This window comes from Lactuca saligna, chromosome 8 (assembly GCF_052625555.1).
Source record: "Lactuca saligna cultivar CGN05327 chromosome 8, ASM5262555v1, whole genome shotgun sequence".
Taxonomy (NCBI): domain Eukaryota; kingdom Viridiplantae; phylum Streptophyta; class Magnoliopsida; order Asterales; family Asteraceae; genus Lactuca; species Lactuca saligna.
In genome coordinates, this window is record NC_136424.1 from 77,657,194 (window position 1) to 77,679,597 (window position 22,404).

At 34.5% G+C, this 22,404-nt stretch overlaps 1 protein-coding gene across 2 annotated transcripts; it reads right to left on the bottom strand.

Annotated features, from left to right (window-relative positions):
- Window positions 1–6,537: 6,537 nt before the first annotated feature.
- On the bottom strand, window positions 6,538–9,589 carry RECA2 (recA DNA recombination family protein). 2 transcript variants are annotated; one of them, XM_078971599.1, is made up of 8 exons: window positions 9,344–9,589; window positions 8,593–8,650; window positions 8,291–8,508; window positions 8,124–8,211; window positions 7,870–8,042; window positions 7,639–7,785; window positions 7,430–7,561; window positions 6,538–7,164 (listed from the first exon to the last, which is right to left on the bottom strand). In XM_078971599.1, the coding sequence occupies exons 1-8, from the start codon at window positions 9,398–9,400 to the stop codon at window positions 6,790–6,792; spliced, it is 1,248 nt and encodes a 415-aa protein (XP_078827725.1). In that variant the 5' UTR covers window positions 9,401–9,589; the 3' UTR covers window positions 6,538–6,789. The 2 variants fall into 2 exon arrangements, with proteins under 2 accessions (XP_078827725.1, XP_078827724.1); XM_078971598.1 differs by having other exon boundaries at window positions 7,861–8,042.
- Window positions 9,590–22,404: the final 12,815 nt, after the last annotated feature.

Consider the following 22,404-nt stretch of genomic DNA (forward strand, 5'->3'; position numbering starts at 1 on the left):
GGACCAACAAGGTACAAGCTTTATACCTTCTAAAGTTGAGTAATACAATGTAGGCTCTGGCTCTACAAGCTTGAGCTTCACCAATCCACAAGCTTGGACTTCTCCTTCTTCAAAAAGCACTAAAACACATAAAAAGGCTCAAAATTTGCTCAAGAGGATTAGGGTTTTGAGTTGGGTGTCAAAGAGGGTGGAGGTTGATGATAAGAAGGGCCTCAAGGGGTTAGAGTCCTTAAATATGGCTCAAACCCCCAAAAATTAGGGTTTGCACCCTGCGTAACTAAGGTTACGCCATGTGTATGGCATAAAAACCCCGCATGGGCTTAACGAATTATGTCATGCCTACGCCCCACACAGAGCCATAATTCCCAAAAACTCTAATCTGTCATACATAAACCAAAATCTTTCATACATTTTTGCTTTTAACATGTAATTTCGGGGGCGGAGACTGGGCGGGGGAATGGGGATATTTCAGGGGTGGGGTGGGGAATGCAAGCCTGTCCCATTTGCGTTCACTCACTAGGGTTTTAGGCTTTTATCAAACCGTTACAATGTATTTCTACAACAAGCTACCACTCATCCGGGACATCGTCATCGAATAAAGCTTCTCCGGCGGTAAAAAGCCCTAAGAAATAGTCGTCACACGGGCAAAAATTATTGACGAAATTGGTAAGAAATAGTGACAGAAAGAAAATTAGAAAAGTCTATTGATTACTTCCAAATTGTTGATTAGTTAAAGCTTACCCTTATTCCTAGCATCAAATCATCTACCTCTGCTTAGTTTCATTTAGATCATTAATCTTGGAAGTAGACGAAGCAAACTACTAACTTTATCAACAATTTACTGCAAGACGACTTGTATTCCTTAATTTACAGATTTCGGTGCCTAATTACTAGTTTGCTTGTCCTACTACTATGATTGATTATTGTTTATTGTTAATACTTAATAGTTTATTTTAGTATAGATGAAAAAGAACTAGCTAGATCTTTAATAAGATTATTTTCAAGAATAACTTGAGATTCTTGCAAGATGCCCAAGATACATAGGTTTTGTGGTAATTTATTTATATTTTGCATCAGGATACATCTTATATACAGGGTGTGTTTAGCATCATCCAATATCTAGAAATTATATTTTTGTTAATGCTATCAACTCTATTTCTTTCGATGTCTTTTATGTGCTACTATAAAAAACGAAAGATATCATCTATTCTAATAAACGAATGTTTTTTTTTGTTACATGTCACACTTTCATTCAATTTGTCAAATGTTATTTTATGATTATTTTAAATTAATTTTTTCCACATGTCATTTTAAGAGTTATTTTATTTTATTAAATTCAACATAATATTTTAATGTAATAATTGCATTAAATGTAGTAATAAATGGAAATCAATTTCATTAATGAATTACCTTTTAATTTCAAAATTCCAAAATTAAAACTCATTAGTTTCTTTTGTTTATTTATTTAAATTTAAAAGATAAAATAATAATTTAAAAAAAAAAAAAAACATTTTAGTTATAATAATTTATTATTTTTCTTATTTTCTTATAAATTCAAAGTTCTCAAATAATTTGACATTTATATTTAATCTTTTTTTTAAATTAAGTCGTTTAATATATGGATCTCACAACTAGTGTTTATAATGTATCACTTTATCCCGTCCATTAAACTTGAAAATTATTGCAAGAAAAGACTTTTAAATAAAATGAAAGCTTATTTAGGTGAATCTAGAGTTTCCAAAAAATGTCATTAAAAAGTAGATAATATAAAATCCTCAACTAACATATAAATAATATGTGCATTAAGTAGTAGTTAATTATACGAGAATATTAAATCAAACCTCAAAGCTTTAATCTTATGATGGATGTAATCATCCATAATTTGACCAAGGCAAATGAAACATTACAGGAAAGTTGCTGCAATAATATCCGATTATGCTTCATGCTATGTTTATGTTGTGGTTAATTTGACAAATAAAACATTACAGGAAAGTTCCTGCAATAATATGTGTGAACAACTACAATAACTTTCTTTACACAACAAACACATATGTTTTCAATTTCATTAATAACTCCATGTCTATACACTGATACATACACACGTATATATTGACATGCAGCCATCTCAACCATCACAACCCTTTGTAGCCATTGCAACTCTTCATAATTTGGTGGTTGGCAATAATAACAAACTATAACTATCACTTAATAACTAACTAATTAACTGTCCATAAATAACTAGTTTTAACTGCCATAATTTCCTGGCCACTAACTACCTAGTACAATTACCAACTTAAACTATATTCTTTAAGACTAGTCCAACTTATACTTTCAATAGTGTATTGGTGATAACACATCCTAAGAAAAAAAATATTTGACAATAGTTCATTTAAGGCTTGCACGCCACAAGTAACTTATTTTTCGACTTTTTTTTTAGTTTTTCATATTTGACAAACCAAAAAAAATAACAAATAGATCATTTTTAAAAAGCTATTCAAACTACCGTTTCAACGAGCTTTTCTTAAATTCTCCCAAATGTACCATTTATTACTTATAAAGAAAAACTCAATATTCTACACATCCATTTAGGTCATTTTACATGTTTCAGCTAGTTTTACCAAATGATATTTTTTATCAGTCCGTCAAATATAGCCTAAAGCATAAGACACTTATGCTAAAGGAGAATGAAGGCTTTGAATGTTAGTAAATCTATCCTTTTTTACTATACAAGTGAGTGATTGTTCATAAGTTATCATTCAGGGAGGATTGAAGAGAAAATACTTATTGGCTATATTGCTCATGAAGATATATATATATATATATATATATATATATATATATATATATATATATATATATATATATATATATATATATATATATATATATATATATATTGGCCCTTTATACAACATATACTGTATAAGGCATTTGTGTAATTGTCCGTTATTAACATAAAGTGATAAGTTTCCCATTTTTGTGTAGAATTTGTGAAAGTTGAGTTATCTTGGTTGCAGGACGTTCATGAATCCTGGTCCACACATGGTGGGCGATGACTATACACCCACCACGCACTATCTGCATTTGATATCTTTCTTCGTGAAGGATCTTGTCTGAAGAATCTGCTTCCCATGCAAGTGAATTGACTAATGCTACTGTTATCATAATAGACCAATTAAGCTCTTTTTATCAGACATATATATATATATATATATATATATATATATATATATATATATATATATATATATATATATATATATATATATATATATATATATATATATATATATATATATTTCCTTCCCAAGTTTGTTTGAGCGGTCAAGATCATCTCTAAAAAAGGCATCCATGCATCATGCATGGCCATGGCATCCAGTAGCTAGGAGCATGTTTTGATAACAAATTGCCACCTAGCTTTTAGGAATTCAGTCTGCAAACTTATATATGCATTGCATGGTTCCTTCACAATCAATTAATGGTATCATCTTTGAAAGATATTTGAGCTTCTAAGAAGTCTGCTCTAAATTCATCAATATTTACCTCAATTTTGGATTGTTTTTAATACCAATTGCTCACATATATGTAATTTGTTACCACCAATGTATAACTCTTCATTGATATTTATTCATGATCTATTATCGACTTTATTATCCAATATATATCATATGTTATGGCCTTTAAAAAAAGAAAAAGAGAGCAATCAAATGAGTTGAGTTGATTGAGGGACCAGTGTGAGTTGGACGCTTATTTAGACAACATGCATTCAGTGGCGAATTTGCATTTGCATTTGCATTTGCATTTGCCTTTATCTTTACCTTTGTAATTTGCCTTTACGATTTACCTTTATCACCAATATATACAATACAAATCACAATCGAATTATTTTGGGAAAATGACTTAAAAGTCCAACGAAGTTTTCAAACCATTTAAAAAAACTCAATCATGTTTTATCTGTTCAAAAAAACCCAACGAACTTAACATTTTGTCTAAAAAGTCCAACAAAGTTCCAAACCGTTCAAAAAATCCTAATTTTGTTTTGTTTAAGTTCGTTAGGTTTTTTTTTGAACAGTCAAAACATGATTGGAGTTTTTTAAACGTTTTGGAAACTTCGTTGGTCTAACAAGTCATTTTTCCGACACGGTAATATGTCACGTCATATGTTTCTGTTATTTGACTTTAAGGAAAGTTTAACTTAGTTGGGGTTTTTAGAAAAAATGTTAAGTTTGTTGGGTTTTTTTGAACAGACAAAACATGATTGGGGTTTTTTAAACGGTTTGAAAACTTCGTTAGGCTCATAAGTCATTTTCCCAATTATTTTTGTGAGATTTATCATTTATCATACATTTTCCTTGGTCAAATTATGGATGAATACATCAACCATAGGATTAATGCTTTGAAGTTTGATTGGATGAATTTAATTTAATTTTATTGTATTAAGTAATAAGTACTACTTAATTAGTTGAGGAAACTCTGGATTCTCCTAAAAATTGTACTATTAATTTATACTTTTTCATTTGTTTAAAAAGTTTCATGGGAGAGATTATAACCATGCATGAAATTTCATTTTCTTAAAGTAGCAATATTCGAAGCAACATACATACCTGACCTCAATGGCTCCATAATTTCAAGTCTTTCTGAAAACAAATATTGTGCTTTACATCTCCTTACACATCTTCATTAATTTCAAGTCTTTCTCAAAACAAATCCTCCTTCAAGATACCAGCATTTCATTTCTATTACAGGATGAAACTGATCTTCAGTCCGAATTTGGAACATGAGTATAATCGATTTCATGAATATATGGCGTCTTGCAGCAATATTACAAAAGAATACCAATCTCACTTGTGGCTCTCGATATACCAGTCAGACCAGCAAAACTGGTACAGCAAACCTCTGCCATGGATTGGGGTTTATATCGCATCAGCATCTCTGTTTTGCATGCTTGCAATAATGGCGGATTTAGTACATGGTTTTCATAACAGAAAGTTATGGTTTCCGTGTAACTATTTCACTTTGAATGCTGCATCTCTCACTGTGATAGCTGTTGCAATAAAGCTACCCAATGATCTCACTAATCTAATGCCAGGTCATGTGGACCACACTGCAAAGCTTGGAAGCTTAAGCTTTATGTGCACCATCATGGCTAATTTATTACCTTCTCTAGCTACCATGGAAAATAAGGAACTTGTCTCAGACTTGATAGCGTTAGTCATTCTGGTAATCACCTTGGTTGTCAACGTTTGCATTCAAATAAACACAAAAGTTCTCTCCTATTCGGGAGATGATAAATCTTTCTTTGATATTTTTGAGCAAACGATCAATGGTCGCTGACATATTGGCAGCGTGTCTCACCAACTTACCCCAAGCCATAGCATTGAAATGCCATGCAAAGGAGATAGAGAAAAGGGAGGCGAGTGTCCATGCAGCAGCTCAACTGCTCGGTGAGACTGCACAAATAATCAACACCCTTCAAGATCGTGAACTTCCAAACTTGAATGGTGACGAGTTGGCATTTATTGACAAGTGGCATGCTTACTTAAAGTATCCCTTTCCTTAAAAAGTCTTTTGTTTTTTGAGGAAAGTTCATAAATACTTGTTGGTAATTTTTATTCCTGAAACAACAAATTGCATGTCATGGTATATGTACTCTTCTATGCTTGTTTTTGAGGCGTATGATATTCCTTGTATATATATAGTTATGTGGCAATATGTTTTAAACGTTGTGTAGTTGAAATGAAAACCAGAATTTTTAAGTATACGTTGTACTCGGTTGGTGAAAGTCTTTAAACCTTGATTATTCTTGTCAAACAACATTTTTATGCCCAATGTTTTTCTTTCTTGTTTACTTCATCATTCAATTCAGTCACTTGTACATTCTTGATTCTTTCGATGGGACTTGAAACCAACTCAATCCACAGCGATCTCACTTTAATCGGCTTCTCATACTCTTTGCAACTATTTCATATATTTTCAAAAGAAAGGGACATATAATTGACGAGTGCTAGAAACTACGAAACAAGAACAAAGCCAATGCTAAGGATAAACAATCCAATGAATCAAGCCACGTTTGTGTAGTCTGGGATGGTGGTAGTGAGCTTCTAGACATTATGGATGAAGGTAATGGTTGTTCACTCAAATGGATTCTTAATTGAAGATGCACCCACCATGTGTCCTAAAAGAGTGGTTTCCTACATATGAGCCTCATAGGCTCTGTTCTTATAAGAGATGTCATGGACTTCCTTTTATTGACAAGTGGCATGCTTCCTTAAAGCAAACCTTTCCCTAAAATGGTATGTTGAAAAAAAATTGTTGTAATGTCTTTTTCCCAAAAGATCATCTCAACTTTTATTTGATATAAACTACCAAATCTAGGAAATGTGGTTTATGCCAATACATGACAAGACAGACAGACGGGGCAATTTGATAATAAAAACATACTATAAATTTGGAACCCAACAAAAACTACTTACCCTTGTTTCCTCGAGTTTAATCTTATGCACAATGAATTCTTCAATTTAAACATCAACACCAAAATAAACCATAAAAAAGAGGCAACACATAGAGGCTTTCATTTTTCATTCAAAATCAAACCTCTAATATACGACCTGATACCAATATTACAAAAATACCATACTTACAAGCCAGTTCATGTGCATGTTCTCCCAAGTGCCACCTTTGCCGAAAAGACTTGTAAAAAGACACATTTATCCCCACTTGGACAAAGAAAATTAAGAGAGAACACGCTACAACAACTTACAATACAAGGTCAAATCCGTAATTTTTACTTCATGCCTCCACAGCGGTCACCTCTTCATCGGTTGAATCCGGTGCAATAACATCATCTACTTCTTCTTCAGCATCTGTAGTCTCCTTTTTGGGTTCATCAACAAGTTTTTCCCTAAGTTTTGCCTCGAGTTCTTCACGTACAGGTAAATTGTTGGCCAAGTAACGTTTTATGGCATCTTTACCACAAAACTTCATTTCACCCATGCTGTAATACGCCCCACCAGCTTTCAATATAAATTTGTGTTTTATACCTAACTCTATAAGCTCTGACTCACGACATATACCCTTCCCAAATTCAAGCTCAAATTGAGCAGTTCTATAAGGTGGTGCAAGCTTGTTCTTCATAATCTTCACCAGAACTTGACTTCCTAATGTCTGTGTACAAGACAGACACAAATGACCATTTTACCCTTACATTCCAAATAACAAATTTCACAACATTCATCAATTGGGACAAAGAAAGAAGAAGGGCAAATAGGTAAAGGGTTAGTGTCTTAACATATTAAGCCAGGCTTTTTGGCTTAATCCATTAGGTCATTTTGTCCAGATTAAGTCAAAAAGAAACAACCATGTATAGATAGATGTCCATATGAAGTGCTTAACCCATTAATCCCAAATTACTAAAAAATATTCAAATTACCTCTTCGCCCTTCTTGACAAGTCCTATTCTCCTGATATTTAGACGAATTGAAGCGTAAAACTTCAAAGCATTTCCACCACAAGTCACTTCAGAGGGTGCACCAAATCCAAAAGTAGCTAGCTTTGACCTTACCTGAGTCAAATTTGTAAATTACTCGATTCAGACTATATCTTATCTCTAAAAGGTAAAATTTATATGATTTTTAGTACCTGATTAATGAAGATTAAAATAGTTTGTGATGTAGATAACGAATGACTTAATTTACGAAGTGCCTGACTCATAAGTCTAGCTTGCATTGCCATGTGTGCATCACCCATTTCACCATCAAGTTCACTTTTAGGCACAAGGGCAGCAACCTGACATTACAAACCCATAAGTTTAAAAAAAGATTCTTTTTTTTTTGGTAAAATTTGTATTTATAAAATAGAGACCTTACTTACACTGTCTACCACAACAACATCAACTGAACCACTTCTGATAATGGTATCTACAAGACTCAAAGCTTGTTCACCACAATCTGGCTGTGATAATAACAAATCCCGAGTGTTTACACCAATAGCTTCAGCTAATGATGGATCAAGGGCATGTTCAGCATCAACAAATACACAATAACCTATAAAAGATTTTTAAAAAGAAAATGACTTTTTGTAAACATAAAAGGGTATGAAATGTAATCAAGAATTTAGATATTCACCTCCTTGTTTCTGTGCTTCAGCAATTACATGTAATGCAAGAGTTGTCTTTCCGGAAGCTTCTGGACCATATATCTCCACCACACGTCCCTGAATAAACAGATTGAAACAAAGAACATCAGATGAAATTGGAGGGTATAAATGGGAGAAATAAACAGAGTGTAAATACCTTTGGAAATCCACCAACTCCCAATGCTATATCTAATGCGAAAGATCCTGTAGACACTACTGGAACGTGTCTGGGAGAAGGACACTGACCAAGAAACATGATAGAACCTTTTCCATGAGAAGTATTGATTTGATCAATTGCTTGTTTTAGGGCTAGATCTTTTTTGGACATACCCTCTTCACCTGAATCACTTCCATCAGATTTTGATTTCTTTTTACCTAGAATTTCAAAGATGTTGTAAAGATAAGCTCATTACCAACAAACAAAGAAAAATGGTAAAAGAAAAACAAAATCATAGTCACCTTTAGTAGAGAAACTGCTTGTCTGAGATGATGATCCAAGTAAACATATCTTAGGAGCCTGCACACCAATAACCAAGCAATTAAAAGGATTCCAGAAGGGGATTTCATTATGAGTCAAAATACAACCCCAAACATACACCCCATGGTTAAATAAAGCCCAAGATTACCAGATTTCTAAGTGGATTCTTTCTCATATAATTCAAGGTAGTTACTGTTCAGTACTCTTGAACATGAATAAATGATCTTTCTCGCTTTCCTTACCAAACTACTTTCAAGTTATTACATTCTTATTCCTTGTGAAGCAAAAAAGCTACTGTTTTAGTTGGTCCATAACTCCCAAAGAAACATGTAAATTATTTGCATCTGCAATTCAGGCTTTGTGAAAAGCCTGGATGAACACTGCTATACTTCCAAGACATTTGAGGTGTTAGAATCGCATTGTCAAAGTTAAAGAGTAAAGTCATACATCCAAAAAAATCGGTATAACACTTATTGAGTTGCTTTCTAAGCTCAACATATAGGCACGCCATCATCCTCCACACATGACGTTAAAAACTATACACAAACACATTATCTAATGATGGTTTAATCTCGATTTCTAGTGAATCAACCAAAACACAGTCAACTAAAACCTCTACCTGCACTATGCGATGTCATTTTAATGATTTCTCCAAATCAAAAGTACAGAGGAAGATAAAACATGAAACACAAAAAATCAATCGAGAACAAAATGGAGAAGCGCTTTGATCACCTCAAAATAACATACGGAGCGTTTCAGAATCGACACGTTTCGAAGCAGCCTCGCCATTCTGCGTATACTGCTGGTATATCTGAATAAACAAATAACAAAAAAAAATCTTATCACCCCACAAACACGCGGAGCTATACTGTTTCCTAAGGGTTTAACATAAACCCTAACCAAGTTCCTTTTTCCCCTCTTTTGAGAGGGAGATTAACTGGTTTGATTTTTTTAGGGTTTAAGGGTTTCTTTTCTCGTTCTTTTCCCTCCTTTTGAACTGAAGATATTTACACATAGCATCCCTTATGTTTCATTAATCCAAACAATATGCATAGTTGTAAAACGTTTTTTCATAATAAGAAAAGAGTTCAATACTTTAGTGTTTCTCAAAAGAAAAACATGAAATTAGAGGAAGCATATTGCATGATGTTGTCGAAAATTTGTCCTTGCTTAATAGGTAAGATATAATTTATAGTAAATTTTGGTTTAGTTATATATAATAGTGTATTTTTTGTTTGTAAAATGAATATGTAAAAAATCTTGAAAAAAACATATAGGCTTTGCCTTTTAGATTGGAGGTCTCGAGTTTTAATTCTGACCTGAACAACTTCGTAATACTAACTTCTAACCACTAATTCTGCCGTTCAAAAAAATAAAGAAAAAAAATATAAATTAACAAATAAAGTGAGTTTAAAATACATATAAAAACAAAGTTATAAAAATTGAAAAAATTTTATGAAAAAAAATTATACTAAACTGCAACAAAATTAAATTTTATGCTAAATTGTAGATAGGAGATGGTCCGGTGCATCTGGGTCATGATCTAAAAAGGTAGGTTGAATTTACATATACTTTAATAAATGAGTCTTTTTGTTACATGTTATATTTTCATTCAATTTGTTAAATATCATTTTATAGTTATTTTAAATTAATTTCTTTTTCACGTGTTATTTTATTGGTTTTTCTATTTTAATAAATTTCACATAATACATTAATGTAATAATTACAATACATGTAGTAATAAATAAACATCAATTTTATTAATGAACTTACCTTCTTATTTTAAAATTCTCAAATTAAAGCTCATTAGTTTATTTTGTTTATTTATTTAAATTTTAAATATTAAAGAAAATCAATAATAATAATTCATTATTTTTCTTATTTTCTTATAAATCCAAAGTTATTAAATATTTATACATTTATATTTAATTTTTTTTTTTAATTAACGCATGTAATACATAAGTCTTACACCTATTAAAAATAAATATAAAAGAAAAAAGTAAAGAATAAAAATATTCATAAAAACAAATATATATAAAAAAAATTGTTAAAATAACTTTATAAAAGTGAATTTGTAAAAGCAATGGTTGCATGAACGAACATACAAAAGCAAAATTGTGAAATGAAAGAAAAAAACTAAGCTTTAAACAAGCATATAAAAACTAAATTGTAAAAAATTAGGCAAATTTTGTAAAAAAAAAATTATACTAAACTGTAACAATAAATTAAACTTGAGCAAAAATGGTAAATAAAAATAAATATGATGGTGTGGGTTTGGATACTCGGTAATCTGAATATGAAATCCATGATTCGATACCGATGTTAGTATTGAAAAAACCGATATCATTCCTGTAACGTCCAGATTTTTTTCTACCAAGGTACACCCAAATTTAACAAAAATCATTTAAAATTTTACAAATAATCTTAGTGTACAATGGCACACTAGCATACAATAAGTTATCACAATGATCGTGCTGACAGCAAGCACATGATCGAGTCAGACGTCACAATAAATCTACCTGCAAAACAGATTATCACAAAAACATAAAGTCTCACGGCTTAGTAAACAATAGCTACCAAAACATTATCAAATAAATCATAAATTGTACAAATAATGTAAATCGTGTATATTCCACATAATTGTCACATGTGTAATCATTTCATCAAATGATTTATTTCTTCAGTAATATTCTATCTTTCAAATACCTATCCAATCAATAATCAGTATCTCATTCATATTAAATCCCATTGTAGCACCTGGTTCCTGGTATGTAAATCTTAATTGAGTATTTTCCTTTTTAAGCCTTGGACTCGGCGAGTCATAGGTCCGACTCTCCGAGTAGGGACGAGACCCCCGGGACGCGTTTAAGTTGGCAACTCGGCGAGTCCATATCCTGGACTCGGCGAGTCACCGCTGTTGGATGAAACCCTAAGTTTCTGGGGTTTGCACCCTATTTAATCCCCCTTTCCGCCCCAAGCCAGCCCCCATTCACCCCCTAGAGCTCCCAACCCTCGTTTAAGCTTGTTCTTTGAAGAGTTGAAGCAATTATTGTGTGTACTTGAAGGTTTTGAAGAAGAAGGGAAGTAGATCCAGAAGAAGGGAAGCCATCCAAGCACCATTGTATTCTCTCAGCAGTTCCTTTGAGGTATATCCCATTTTCCCCATGTTTCTATGCTTAAGGCTTCATTTAAGACATTCTTGGCTGATTTCCAAGCTTGTATGTGCATGATAATTCGGAATAAGTTGATTGGTCTCTAGATCCAAGCATAGTTGAGCTCCAGGAGCTCAGATCCACTACCTTTATGAGCCCATATTGCATATAAACCTTAGATCTACTCTTTTGGTGCATTTTGAACCCTAAATCCCATACATGGATATTTACACGTAAAGTTGGAAACTTTACGTGTTATTCATGCTCTAGGAGCTCAGATCTATGAATGACATGGATTGGATTCGAGCAAAATCGCATTTTTAGCTCTTGCATGGAGCGGACTCAGCGAGTCGCTCATCTGACTCGGCGAGTCCAGTCGCGAGTCTTCGGTTCTGTCCCCTTTTTGTTATGTCGAGTCGCGTGGTGAGTCCAGGAGGGACTCGGTGAGTTGGAAGCTAAAACTCACCCATAGTGGAACTCAGCGAGTCGATGCCCCGACTCGGCGAGTTCAAGGCAATCTCCTTAGATCAAGATGAGACTCGGCGAGTTGTTCAAACAACTCGGTGAGTCACGGTATAACTTGTTCATCGGATGAAGATGAACTCGGTGAGTTGTTCATACAACTCGGCGAGTATGATGAAGGACTTAAACATCAGTTTGGAAGGGGAACTCGTCGAGTCGACGCCTAACTCGACGAGTAAAAACATAATTCAGGTCAGTCGTTTGGACATGGACTCGGCGAGTTGGCGAGCCAACTCGGCGAGTCAGGTCAACTGGAAGTTGACTCTGACTTTGACTTAGGGCATGATTAGGGGTAAAATGGTCACTTTATCCAAAGGTCAGTTAGCAGTTTTTGACTAAGGGTTTGGTGGGAATACAGCCGGAGGTGCATGGTCCTTTTGGGTTGCCTTCACCAAAGCAACTTGATTGGAGAAATAAATAAAGAGAGAGAGGTTATTATGATTTATTAATATGTTATAAGAATAATATATTAAAGGAGAAATCATGTTTGTTTAATTAATATTGGTCAATAATTAATTAGGAATTAATTTTGTGATCAAGTGTAATTAATTAAACTAGAGGGGTTGATTTGTAACTATGTGATAGTTACAAAATAAGGTAAGGATTATCTTAAATATAGGGTGAACGAATTTAAGGAGATAAGAATTCGACTAGGATAAGGGTTTCTAAGACTTATCTTATGGTTACTTGGTGGGCAAGCAACTAGATAAGGATAAGAACTAAAACCCTAATCTTTACACCTATATAAACCCCCTAAGGCTCATGAATTCGTGTATCCCTTCCCAAGAAGTCCTAAGGATGAATTCCTACCTCTCTCCTCTCTCTTTATACCTTCTCCATTTGCTCTTGGTGTTTGTAAGCCATTAGAGGAGTGACACTTGTGACTCTAAGCCTTCCAAAGTCAATTCAAGGAGGAATTAGGATTGTTATTGCTACATAACAATCAAGGTAATATCTTAAACCTAATTATATGTTAATATCGATTTCCATATGCTATAATTAGGGTTTATAGTCTTGGATTCAAAGCATGTACAATAGAGAAACCTAGATCCAAGCATTAGGGTTTGTATGAGCACATAGGATGTCTTATGACCAAAACCCATCAGTGGTATCAGAGCCTAGGATGGTTTCAATTGTATTGATGCATTTTATATCTAAAAAATTCGATTTTTTGGTGTTCTAGAGGCTGGACTCGCCGAGTCCATAGCTGAACTCGCCGAGTCCAGGGTGACTCGACGAGTCCAGGCTTGATTCGACGAGTCAACTCGTCAGATAGTGCTTATCTCGGGATTTCTTGTTGTTTTTGCATATGGATAGTTACCTTATCATGTTAAATAAATATTAATCCGATTATATGATATATATTTGACTATATTTTTGATCTAAATGAAGATATTATCAATTAATAAGATAATTGTTTCCTTATAAAATAATTGATTAATTATTTTGAGTAAATTGATAAATTTTTTTGCAAGAAATCATTAAATAAATCAAATATGGATAATTATGTGATTAAATGTTAATTTAAAATTATTTGTTATTTGATCCTTGTTGTTATGAAAAGTTTCATATTTTCCCCTTTAGGTTTTATAGTTTAAATTTGAACCCAAAAGTTTTGAAGTTTTGAAATTTAAATAGTTAAAACCCTAATGTTTTGAAAAAGGTTTCAAAACTTGCCCTCAAGTTTTGGAATTTAAAAGTTGATTAAAAGTTGATTAGGAATGTTAAATTCTAAAACCCTAGTAATGTTTTGAAAAGTTCAAACCACTCCCTTATGGTTTTATTAATTGATTAAAGTGTATAATTAAAAGAGATTTAATAAATCCATAAAAGTTTAGGTTTACAATTTAATTGAATTAAAAGAATAATTGTTAAATTTGATCACCTAATATTTTAAAAGTGTAAAATGCACCCTATACTATATATAACATTAAAAGTCTAACATTATATATATGTATGAGTAAAAGTCAGTCTTACCGTTAGTAGGCCTCATTCACGAAGCTGGTCTATAAGGGGTGTTTAAGGAAATTGCCTATAATATGGCGATTGAATGGGTATCCACTCTTACCCATCGCACTCTTGACTAGTGGAGGGTCGTTAGCCGAACGGGTGGGATAGGACGAAACCTTCCATTATAAGTATAATGAAATACAAAGTAACTAAATGTTTTGCAAATTCTCAATCTTAGTTACTTAGGCAAAAGTGAATTGATGCAATTCCATAAAATTACACTTTGTGCCCTTGCGAAGACGTTAGTAGAGCGTGTGTGGTTTACCGTCACACTAAATGGTTCTAAGCAAAGGTAGCAAAGGGTGACTCAATGTTTGTCATAGTTTGGTGGAGCGTGTGTGGTTTACCGGTACATCGAATAGGTGACTGTAACATGTGAGGGCACCATGTAACTTTGCATGGTTATTCACACCCGCTTTGTGATCCTCGGTATCCCAGTCACAAACAAAAGGGGCATATCGAGATTTAAACATGCCATTGAAATGTTCAATGAATCTCAAAGGATCTAGGAGTTTTCATAGATTTAAAACTTAAATTTCTTTTTCGTTTTTCATGGTGGAAATTAGTGAATCGTCATTCACTTACCTTCAAATATTCTGCAACTAGATTACGACATCCCTTTTCTAGGTTGTAGCGTATTGTGTTGGGTCCTAGCCTTAGTATCTCATTTGGGTGATTTACTAAGGACTCAATCAATCAATCAACTAACTTGAATTTGTTTCTCCCATTTTGTAGATGTCAAAGTTCGACAACTGTGGTCTTCCCAAATCCCGTGGAACAAGCATTCCACATGAAGATGATATTCCACGATTCGATCGAGGAACAAGAAATCATGCTTCACTTCCTCCTCCTCCTCCAATTATTCTCCCTAACCCACAAGATTGTAAAATTGAAAGGTTCAATATCACTCAAGCCCTTTTGGCATGTAAACATAAAGAAGGAAAGTCGGTGTGTGCACACGTTTTAGGGATGAAGTCACACATTGATAGGTTAAGAATTATGGGATCCATTATTGGTAAATAGATGGCTGTTGATTGGGTTCTTCAGTCACTTCCTAACTCGTATAGTGAGTTCGTAAGAGAGTACTATATGATGAACCACGACGTGACCCTTATTGATCTCACCTATATGCTTATTGCTGCTGAATCAGCAATGGTTTGGCGCAATAGAAAAACAATGTTGATTGGTGAATCTGCCTTCAAGACCTCTATGGATGTAGACAATGGCAATGAAAGACATGCAATGATCAAAAAGTTTGATCATAAGAGAAAGGCGATATCTGAAGTAGTTCCATGTGTTGTTCCAAAAGAGTCAATTTGCTTTTATTGCCAAGAGAAGGGGCATTGGAGACGAAGTTGCCCGATTTACCTAAGAGATCTAAGAGATGGGAGAGTCAAAAGTATGACTACACTTCAGGTAAAATCCACTATCTAACTTCGTTAAGTTCCTATTCATTGATTCAAAATACATGATGTGATAAGATTGCATTTGAATGTTTTTGCAGGATCGGTGAAAAGAAAGGAAGCTTCATAAGAGAGCAAGATGAATCTAATCACAAGAGATGGATCTCGATTGCATGGACTTGAAGATTGGATTTTGAGCTTAGATAGTTATGATAGAGTTGTTAGAAATTTTCCTTTTACATAGTTTTCAATAGATTTTGCATTGTAAGGACAAATGTTTTTCCGCTGCTTTTATAAATAAAATAAATTTTGACTTATTTATTTATTTGTTTACTTCCTTGCAATGAAATCGTTATGAAAATTGATGTTTGCATATTTCTACAACGAATGGATATGATTCTTAGTTATGTTATTTATGGAAATGTCGAGAATTTACCAAATAGGGAGAGTTTCTCATCGCCCAAAGTTTCAATTGGACAGAAATTTGGAATCACGCAACTTGGTTGCATGATGAATGAGAAATTTCATATTTGATAATTAGCCTAATTCGTTGACAAAGTGTCAAGTGAAGGACTAGGAGATCGAGTACGCAAAGTTGTGTGTTGATCAAGTTCACCATAAGAGTAACAAAGATATTTGTCATGATTTACTAAAGGTTTAGTAAATATGATTATACTTACAAGATTAAGTGTAATTCTGAATTGATTAAAGGGTTTAGATCAATAGTAGAACGAATAAGAAGAATCAAGTAGGCAGAAAAATAAAAGTTTTTCCATTCTAAGAAGAAGGGAGAGTAGCTTTTATGCTTTATGATAAATCTTAATGATTAAGAACCATATCTCAATTGATCCTCTAAGTGAGTCTTAGTACAATTATATGTTTAAGAAGAGGAATCAAGGATTGAAGAAATGGTTAAATCAAGAAGTCCATCATACTTCGTTCCAATAACAAGTCTTAAAGTTAAGATTGTGACAATGAGTGAAAAGTATTAAAGGTTTATAACATTCATCAAATGTGGAAAGTTGTAATGTCTTGAATAAGACAAAGACCGACTAGGACCAATTTATGAAGTGTTTTGATAAAAACTACACTAACTCTTGAATATTTGTTTGTCAAGAATGGTTATTGACAAAAGAATCTTATATGTCAAGGAGTCAGTGGGAGCCTTAATGGTCTTGAAAGGTTTCAAGAATAAGTCAAATAAACCTTATTGATCATCACTAGCACACGAGTTGAGGTTTACAACCTATCGTGTCGACAATATTTTGATTCTGTGTTGTTCCAGTTGAGTTAATTATGCATGTGAGTCCTATGAGTTCTCATTTTGAACGCATAAAAGGCAAAGCACCTTAATCAGTGGAAGGTACATTGATAGGAAAAGGTGAGCTGCTTAACTACTTGGAAGACGTGGTGGGCAGCTATGCTACCATAAGGCAAGAAATCAAGATTAAGAAAGTTCGGTCCATATGAGTTTGAATTTGTCGTAAACTCTGGTTTTAACAAATTCACATGGATAGGAACATATACACCATTAAAATCTAAGTGTCATAAGATTTCCTCCTTCATGAAAATGATTGTGAGGAAATGCTTTCACTAAGAAAGATTTTAAGAAGATAGTAATTATAAAGTTGCACTCTCGAATTCAATTATGGTTATGGTATCCCTTTCCGTGATTTGAATTGTGAGGTTTGGCAATTAGTCTTAATAGTTTAGACACACATATGAACTATCTAAAGCAAAGGTGTATAAGCTTAAGAGGCCTTGATAAAAGATTATCAAAGCATTAAGTATTAGAAACATGGACTTAAGAAATTCAATAGATATTGTTTTATGAAAGTTAAGATGTTTGTGAATACATGTCGAAGCTAGTGGGAGCATAAGTGTTATGTTATATAATAATCATCATGATAGTGGAAGCATAAATGTTATGATTGTATGATTATTAAGGTACGTATTGCAGGTTGGCAATATTAATTATAGAAAAACAAGAGTTATACCTTGCAAAGTCGTAAGGGTTGTAAAGTTGTTTTGATATAGTTAAGGGAGAGAATATTATGCTTCATTTCAAATCTAAAGGCTTAGGTTGAGAAATATTAATAAATTTAGTCAAAGGTACATAGTGTGTTCTTAAAATTTTGATTATGATTACGGAATTCATTTTCACAATTCAAATTTTGAGAACATAGCAAATAAAACATTGTGCATCGTGTCCCATACGCTTCGGGTATAGGATCGATTGCAAATGCTTTAATATTTGACCATTCTAAAATTTTCCAAATTTCTAGCGCATTTAGAGGAAAAAGGGATTAGGATCAGTTTTGACTAAAATAATTAAACAACTATCAAAGGACAATCCAAAGTTCGACGAGGATTGGTTGCTTGTGAGTAGTTGGAAGCATGGTATTAATGGACCATATTAACATTATGATGAATAGAAAAGATTCTATTAAGAATAAGTTATCATATGGAAAATATGGAAGCGTGTCCATATTGGAAATTGAATATTGAAAAATCTATGACTAGATTAGAAATCTTTATGCAAAAGGATGTTCAAAGGAATGTACTTTGAGTGAGAGACATCATATCTAATGAATTATCTTGTAACAATCTCCGATAGAAGATTTTGTAACATCATTAGCAATAGTCTTTGTGACTTTGGTGCAGTGACATTACGAAAGAATCATTGCATAGAATGTTAGAATCTAGCATATTCTATAAGTAGCAAATATTTTGATATTCTTTCACTTATGAAAAAGGATTCGGAGTTGTGAAATGAGAATGATTGGAAATGTGTTCAATGTGATCTATTTCACAAAGTAAGAACCATAGGTGAACATTGTGTGCGTGCTAGGAGCATGGGATAAGTGTTGTAATTCAAGTAAGAAGTTGATTACCCGAAACGACAAATAATGAGTAATCGATATGGTGAAAAATAAAAGGAGTTTTATTTATACTCAAAGGGTTGAGGCCATATGGGATTAGTATTATTCTTGTGTTTCACTTTGCATGTTTTGACTTCCAGAATAATTGAGTTTATTAAGAATAATCGAATTATTCAAACGGGCCACAATCGTTCATATGTTGGAAGTAGATATGAATGAAGACTGTCGTGAATTGGTGTGTGGTGTAGCACCTGGTTCCTGGTATGTAAATCTTATTTAAGTATTTTCCATTTTTAGCCTTGGACTCGGCGAGCCATAGGTCCGACTCGCCGAGTAGGGACGAGACCCAGTACACGTTTAAGTTGGCGACTCAGCAAGTCCATATCCTAGACTTGGCGAGTCGTTGCTATTGAATGAAACCCTAAGTTTCAGGGGTTTGCACCCTATTTAAACCTCATATCCGCTCCATGCCAGCCCCCATTCACCCCCAGAGCTCCCAACCCTCGTTCTAAGCTTGTTCCTTGAGAGTTTGAGGCCCTTGTGTGTGTTCTTGAAGGCTTTGAGGCAAGAAGGGGAAGTAGATCAAGAGGAAGGAGATCCATCCAAGCATCACTGTGTTCTTTCAGCAGTTTCATTGAGGTATACTCCATTTTCCCCATGTTTCTATGCTTAAGGTTTCATTTAAGACATTCTTGAGCCATTCCCCAAGCTAGTATGTGCACAATGTTTCGTAATAAGTTGATTGGCCTCTAGATCTAGGCAAGATTGAGCTCCATGAGCTCAGATCTGTTAGCTTTATGGACCCATGTGGCTTGTTCACCCTAGATCTACCCTTTTGAGGCATTTTGAACCCTAAAATCCATATTGGTAAATATCTACACGTAAAGTTGGAAACTTTACGTGTGATTCGTGTCTTAGAAGCCCATATCTGTGAATGGCATGGACTGGAATCGAACAAATCGGTGTAATTAATGGGTGCATGGCAACGACTCGACGAGTCGTTCATGTGACTCGGTGAGTCTGCTCGCGAGTCACCGAATTTGTCCCTTTTTGCTGTATTGAGTTTGAGCAGTGAGTCACAGGGTGTGACTCGGTGAGTTGGAAGCTGAACTCACCCAAGGTAGGACTCGGCGAGTCATGGCCTGGCTCGGCGAGTCCAAGGCAATCTTCATAGATCAAGAACAGACTCGGCGAGTTGTTCATACAACTCGGCGAGTCTAAGCATGGGTGTTCATCGGATGAAGATGAACTCGACGAGTTGTTCATACAACTCGACAAGTAGGATGAAGAACTTCAATGTCAGTTTTGAAGAAGAACTCGTCGAGTCATAGCCTAACTCGACGAGTAGAATCAGGGACTCAGGACAATCGTCTGGTTAGGAACTCGGCGAGTCGGGTCAACTGAAAGTTGACTCTGACTTTGACTTAGGGCTTGACCAGGGGTAAAATGGTCATTTTACCCAAAGGACAGTTAGCAGTGTTTAATTGAGTATGTTGTCGGAATTGCAGTCGGAGGATTTCCGGAGCAGCAGCAGCAGTAGTTGGTCAGTTCCCGATCAGTTCAGCAGCTACTTTGAGGTGAGTTACCTTCCAGTAGCGGTGGGTCTAAGGCCACAATGCCGGCCCACCAGTAGGAGATGTGTGATTAGATGATTGTCTGTGTGATATTCATCTAGGGTTGTTACTACCTGTGTAATGTTATGTGTTAGTGATAGTAGGGGAGAAAGTCCCCCAGAATACCGTTCGATAGGGCCGAAGGGGCGGTCATGCCCAACCATGCTAGATAGACTATGTGATATATGTGTTATGTGGTAGTAGTAGGGGGTGAAATAGTCCCCAGTATCCGGTCGAGAGGACCGAAGGGGAGGCCAGCACCCAGATATGCTAGGCAGTATCCGGTCGAGAGGACCGAAGGGGAGGCCAGAACCCAGATATGCTAGGCAGTATCCGATCGAAAGGACCGAAGGGGAGGTCAGGCACCCAGATATGCCTGACAATTTATGTATGATATGTGATTATGTAGTATGTGGTACAGTGGGGGAACTCACTAAGCTTTGTGCTTACATTTTACAGTTTTGGTTTCAGGTACCTCTTCTTCGAAGGGGAAAGAGCTGGCGCGGTAGCGGCACATCATGCACACACTCTAGTTTCCGCATTTACAAGATTTACTGGGATTTGTACTCTGATATTTTGATGGGTTGTATGGTTTGGCTTTTTAAACATGGTTTACGTTGTGTTATTGTGTGATCAAACAATGTTTTTAATTGTTAATGTTTTCTAAAGTAATGTTTTAAAACAAAATTTTCGAACGTAAAAATTGGGTCGTTACATGTGGATTGTTTAAAAGAGTATTAGACATAAACAAATGTTTGCTGGAACGTTCATGAGTGCTTATGAATATGAATTTGAGCATTGGATTAAACCCACGTTCACTTGGATCACTCCATGAATTGTATCACGAGTGATTGGTGAGACGATAACATGTTATATTCTTGAAACCGAGATGTGTGAGTTGTATCTTGCTAATCGGTTGCACATTGATAATATGTAAACGCACTAGTAACTTGGTGTTATAAAACATATTGTTATGTGTGATTTGGTTAGTGAGTGCAAGCAAGCATTGTATCAAAGTTTATCCGTTCCTTTTATCCAAGGTAGGATAAAAGCGATATCTTTGGGCCCCTCGATGATTTAGTGATCACAAACGTAAATGCTCGGCTGGGCTAGGGCTAATTTGATTTGTTCAATTAGTCTGTCGTCATAAATTAGAAATCGAGAAGTAGTACAAAGAGAATGATTAGAAATCATGTCTCATACGATATCTAGAATGGAGGAATAATGATGCCTTATCTAAGGACACGCGTATCTGATAGGATCAGAGTTGACAACGGCTTTAGAAAGCTACGATTGCAGATCAGGATCTGAAGTCATACGCAGAATAGTTATTAGACTTATCCAAGTGGGAGACTGTTGGATTAGTGTCTAAGTCCATAACTATTTTGGTATGTACTTGACCCGATGGTGCATGGTCCTTTTGGGTTGCCTTCACCAAAGCAACTAGATTGGAGAAATAAATAAAGAGAAAGAGGTTATTATGATTTATTAATATGTTATAAGAATAATATATTAAAGGAGAAATCATATTTGTTTAATTAATATTGGTCAATAATTAATTAGGAATTAATTTTGTGATCAAGTGTAATTAATTAAACTAGAGGGGCTGATTTGTAACTATGTGATAGTTACAAAATAAGGTAAGGATTATCTTAAATATAGGGTGAACGAATTTAAGGAGATAATGCCTTAGAATTCGACTAGGATAAGGGTTTCTAAGACTTATCTTATGGTTACTTGGTGGGCAAGCAACTAGATAAGGATAATGACTAAAACCCTATTCTTTACACCTATATAAACCCCCTAAGGCTCATGAATTCGTGTATCCCTTCCCAAGAAGTCCTAAGGATGAATTCCTACCTCTCTCCTCTCTCTTTATACCTTCTCCATTTGCTCTTGGTGTTTGTAAGCCATTAGAGGAGTGACACTTGTGACTCTAAGCCTTCCAAAGTCAATTCAAGGAGGAATTACGATTGTTATTGTTACATAACAATCAAGGTAATATCTTAAACCCAATTATATGTTAATATCGATTTCCATATGCTATAATTAGGGTTTATAGTCTTGGATTCAAAGCATGTACAATAGAGAAACCTAGATCCAAGCATTAGGGTTTGTATGAGCACACAGGATGTCTTATGACCAAAACCCATCAGTCGGCACCCCAGAATGGCCGTACCGGGTAGTCAGGCACCCCAGAATAGCCTGGCA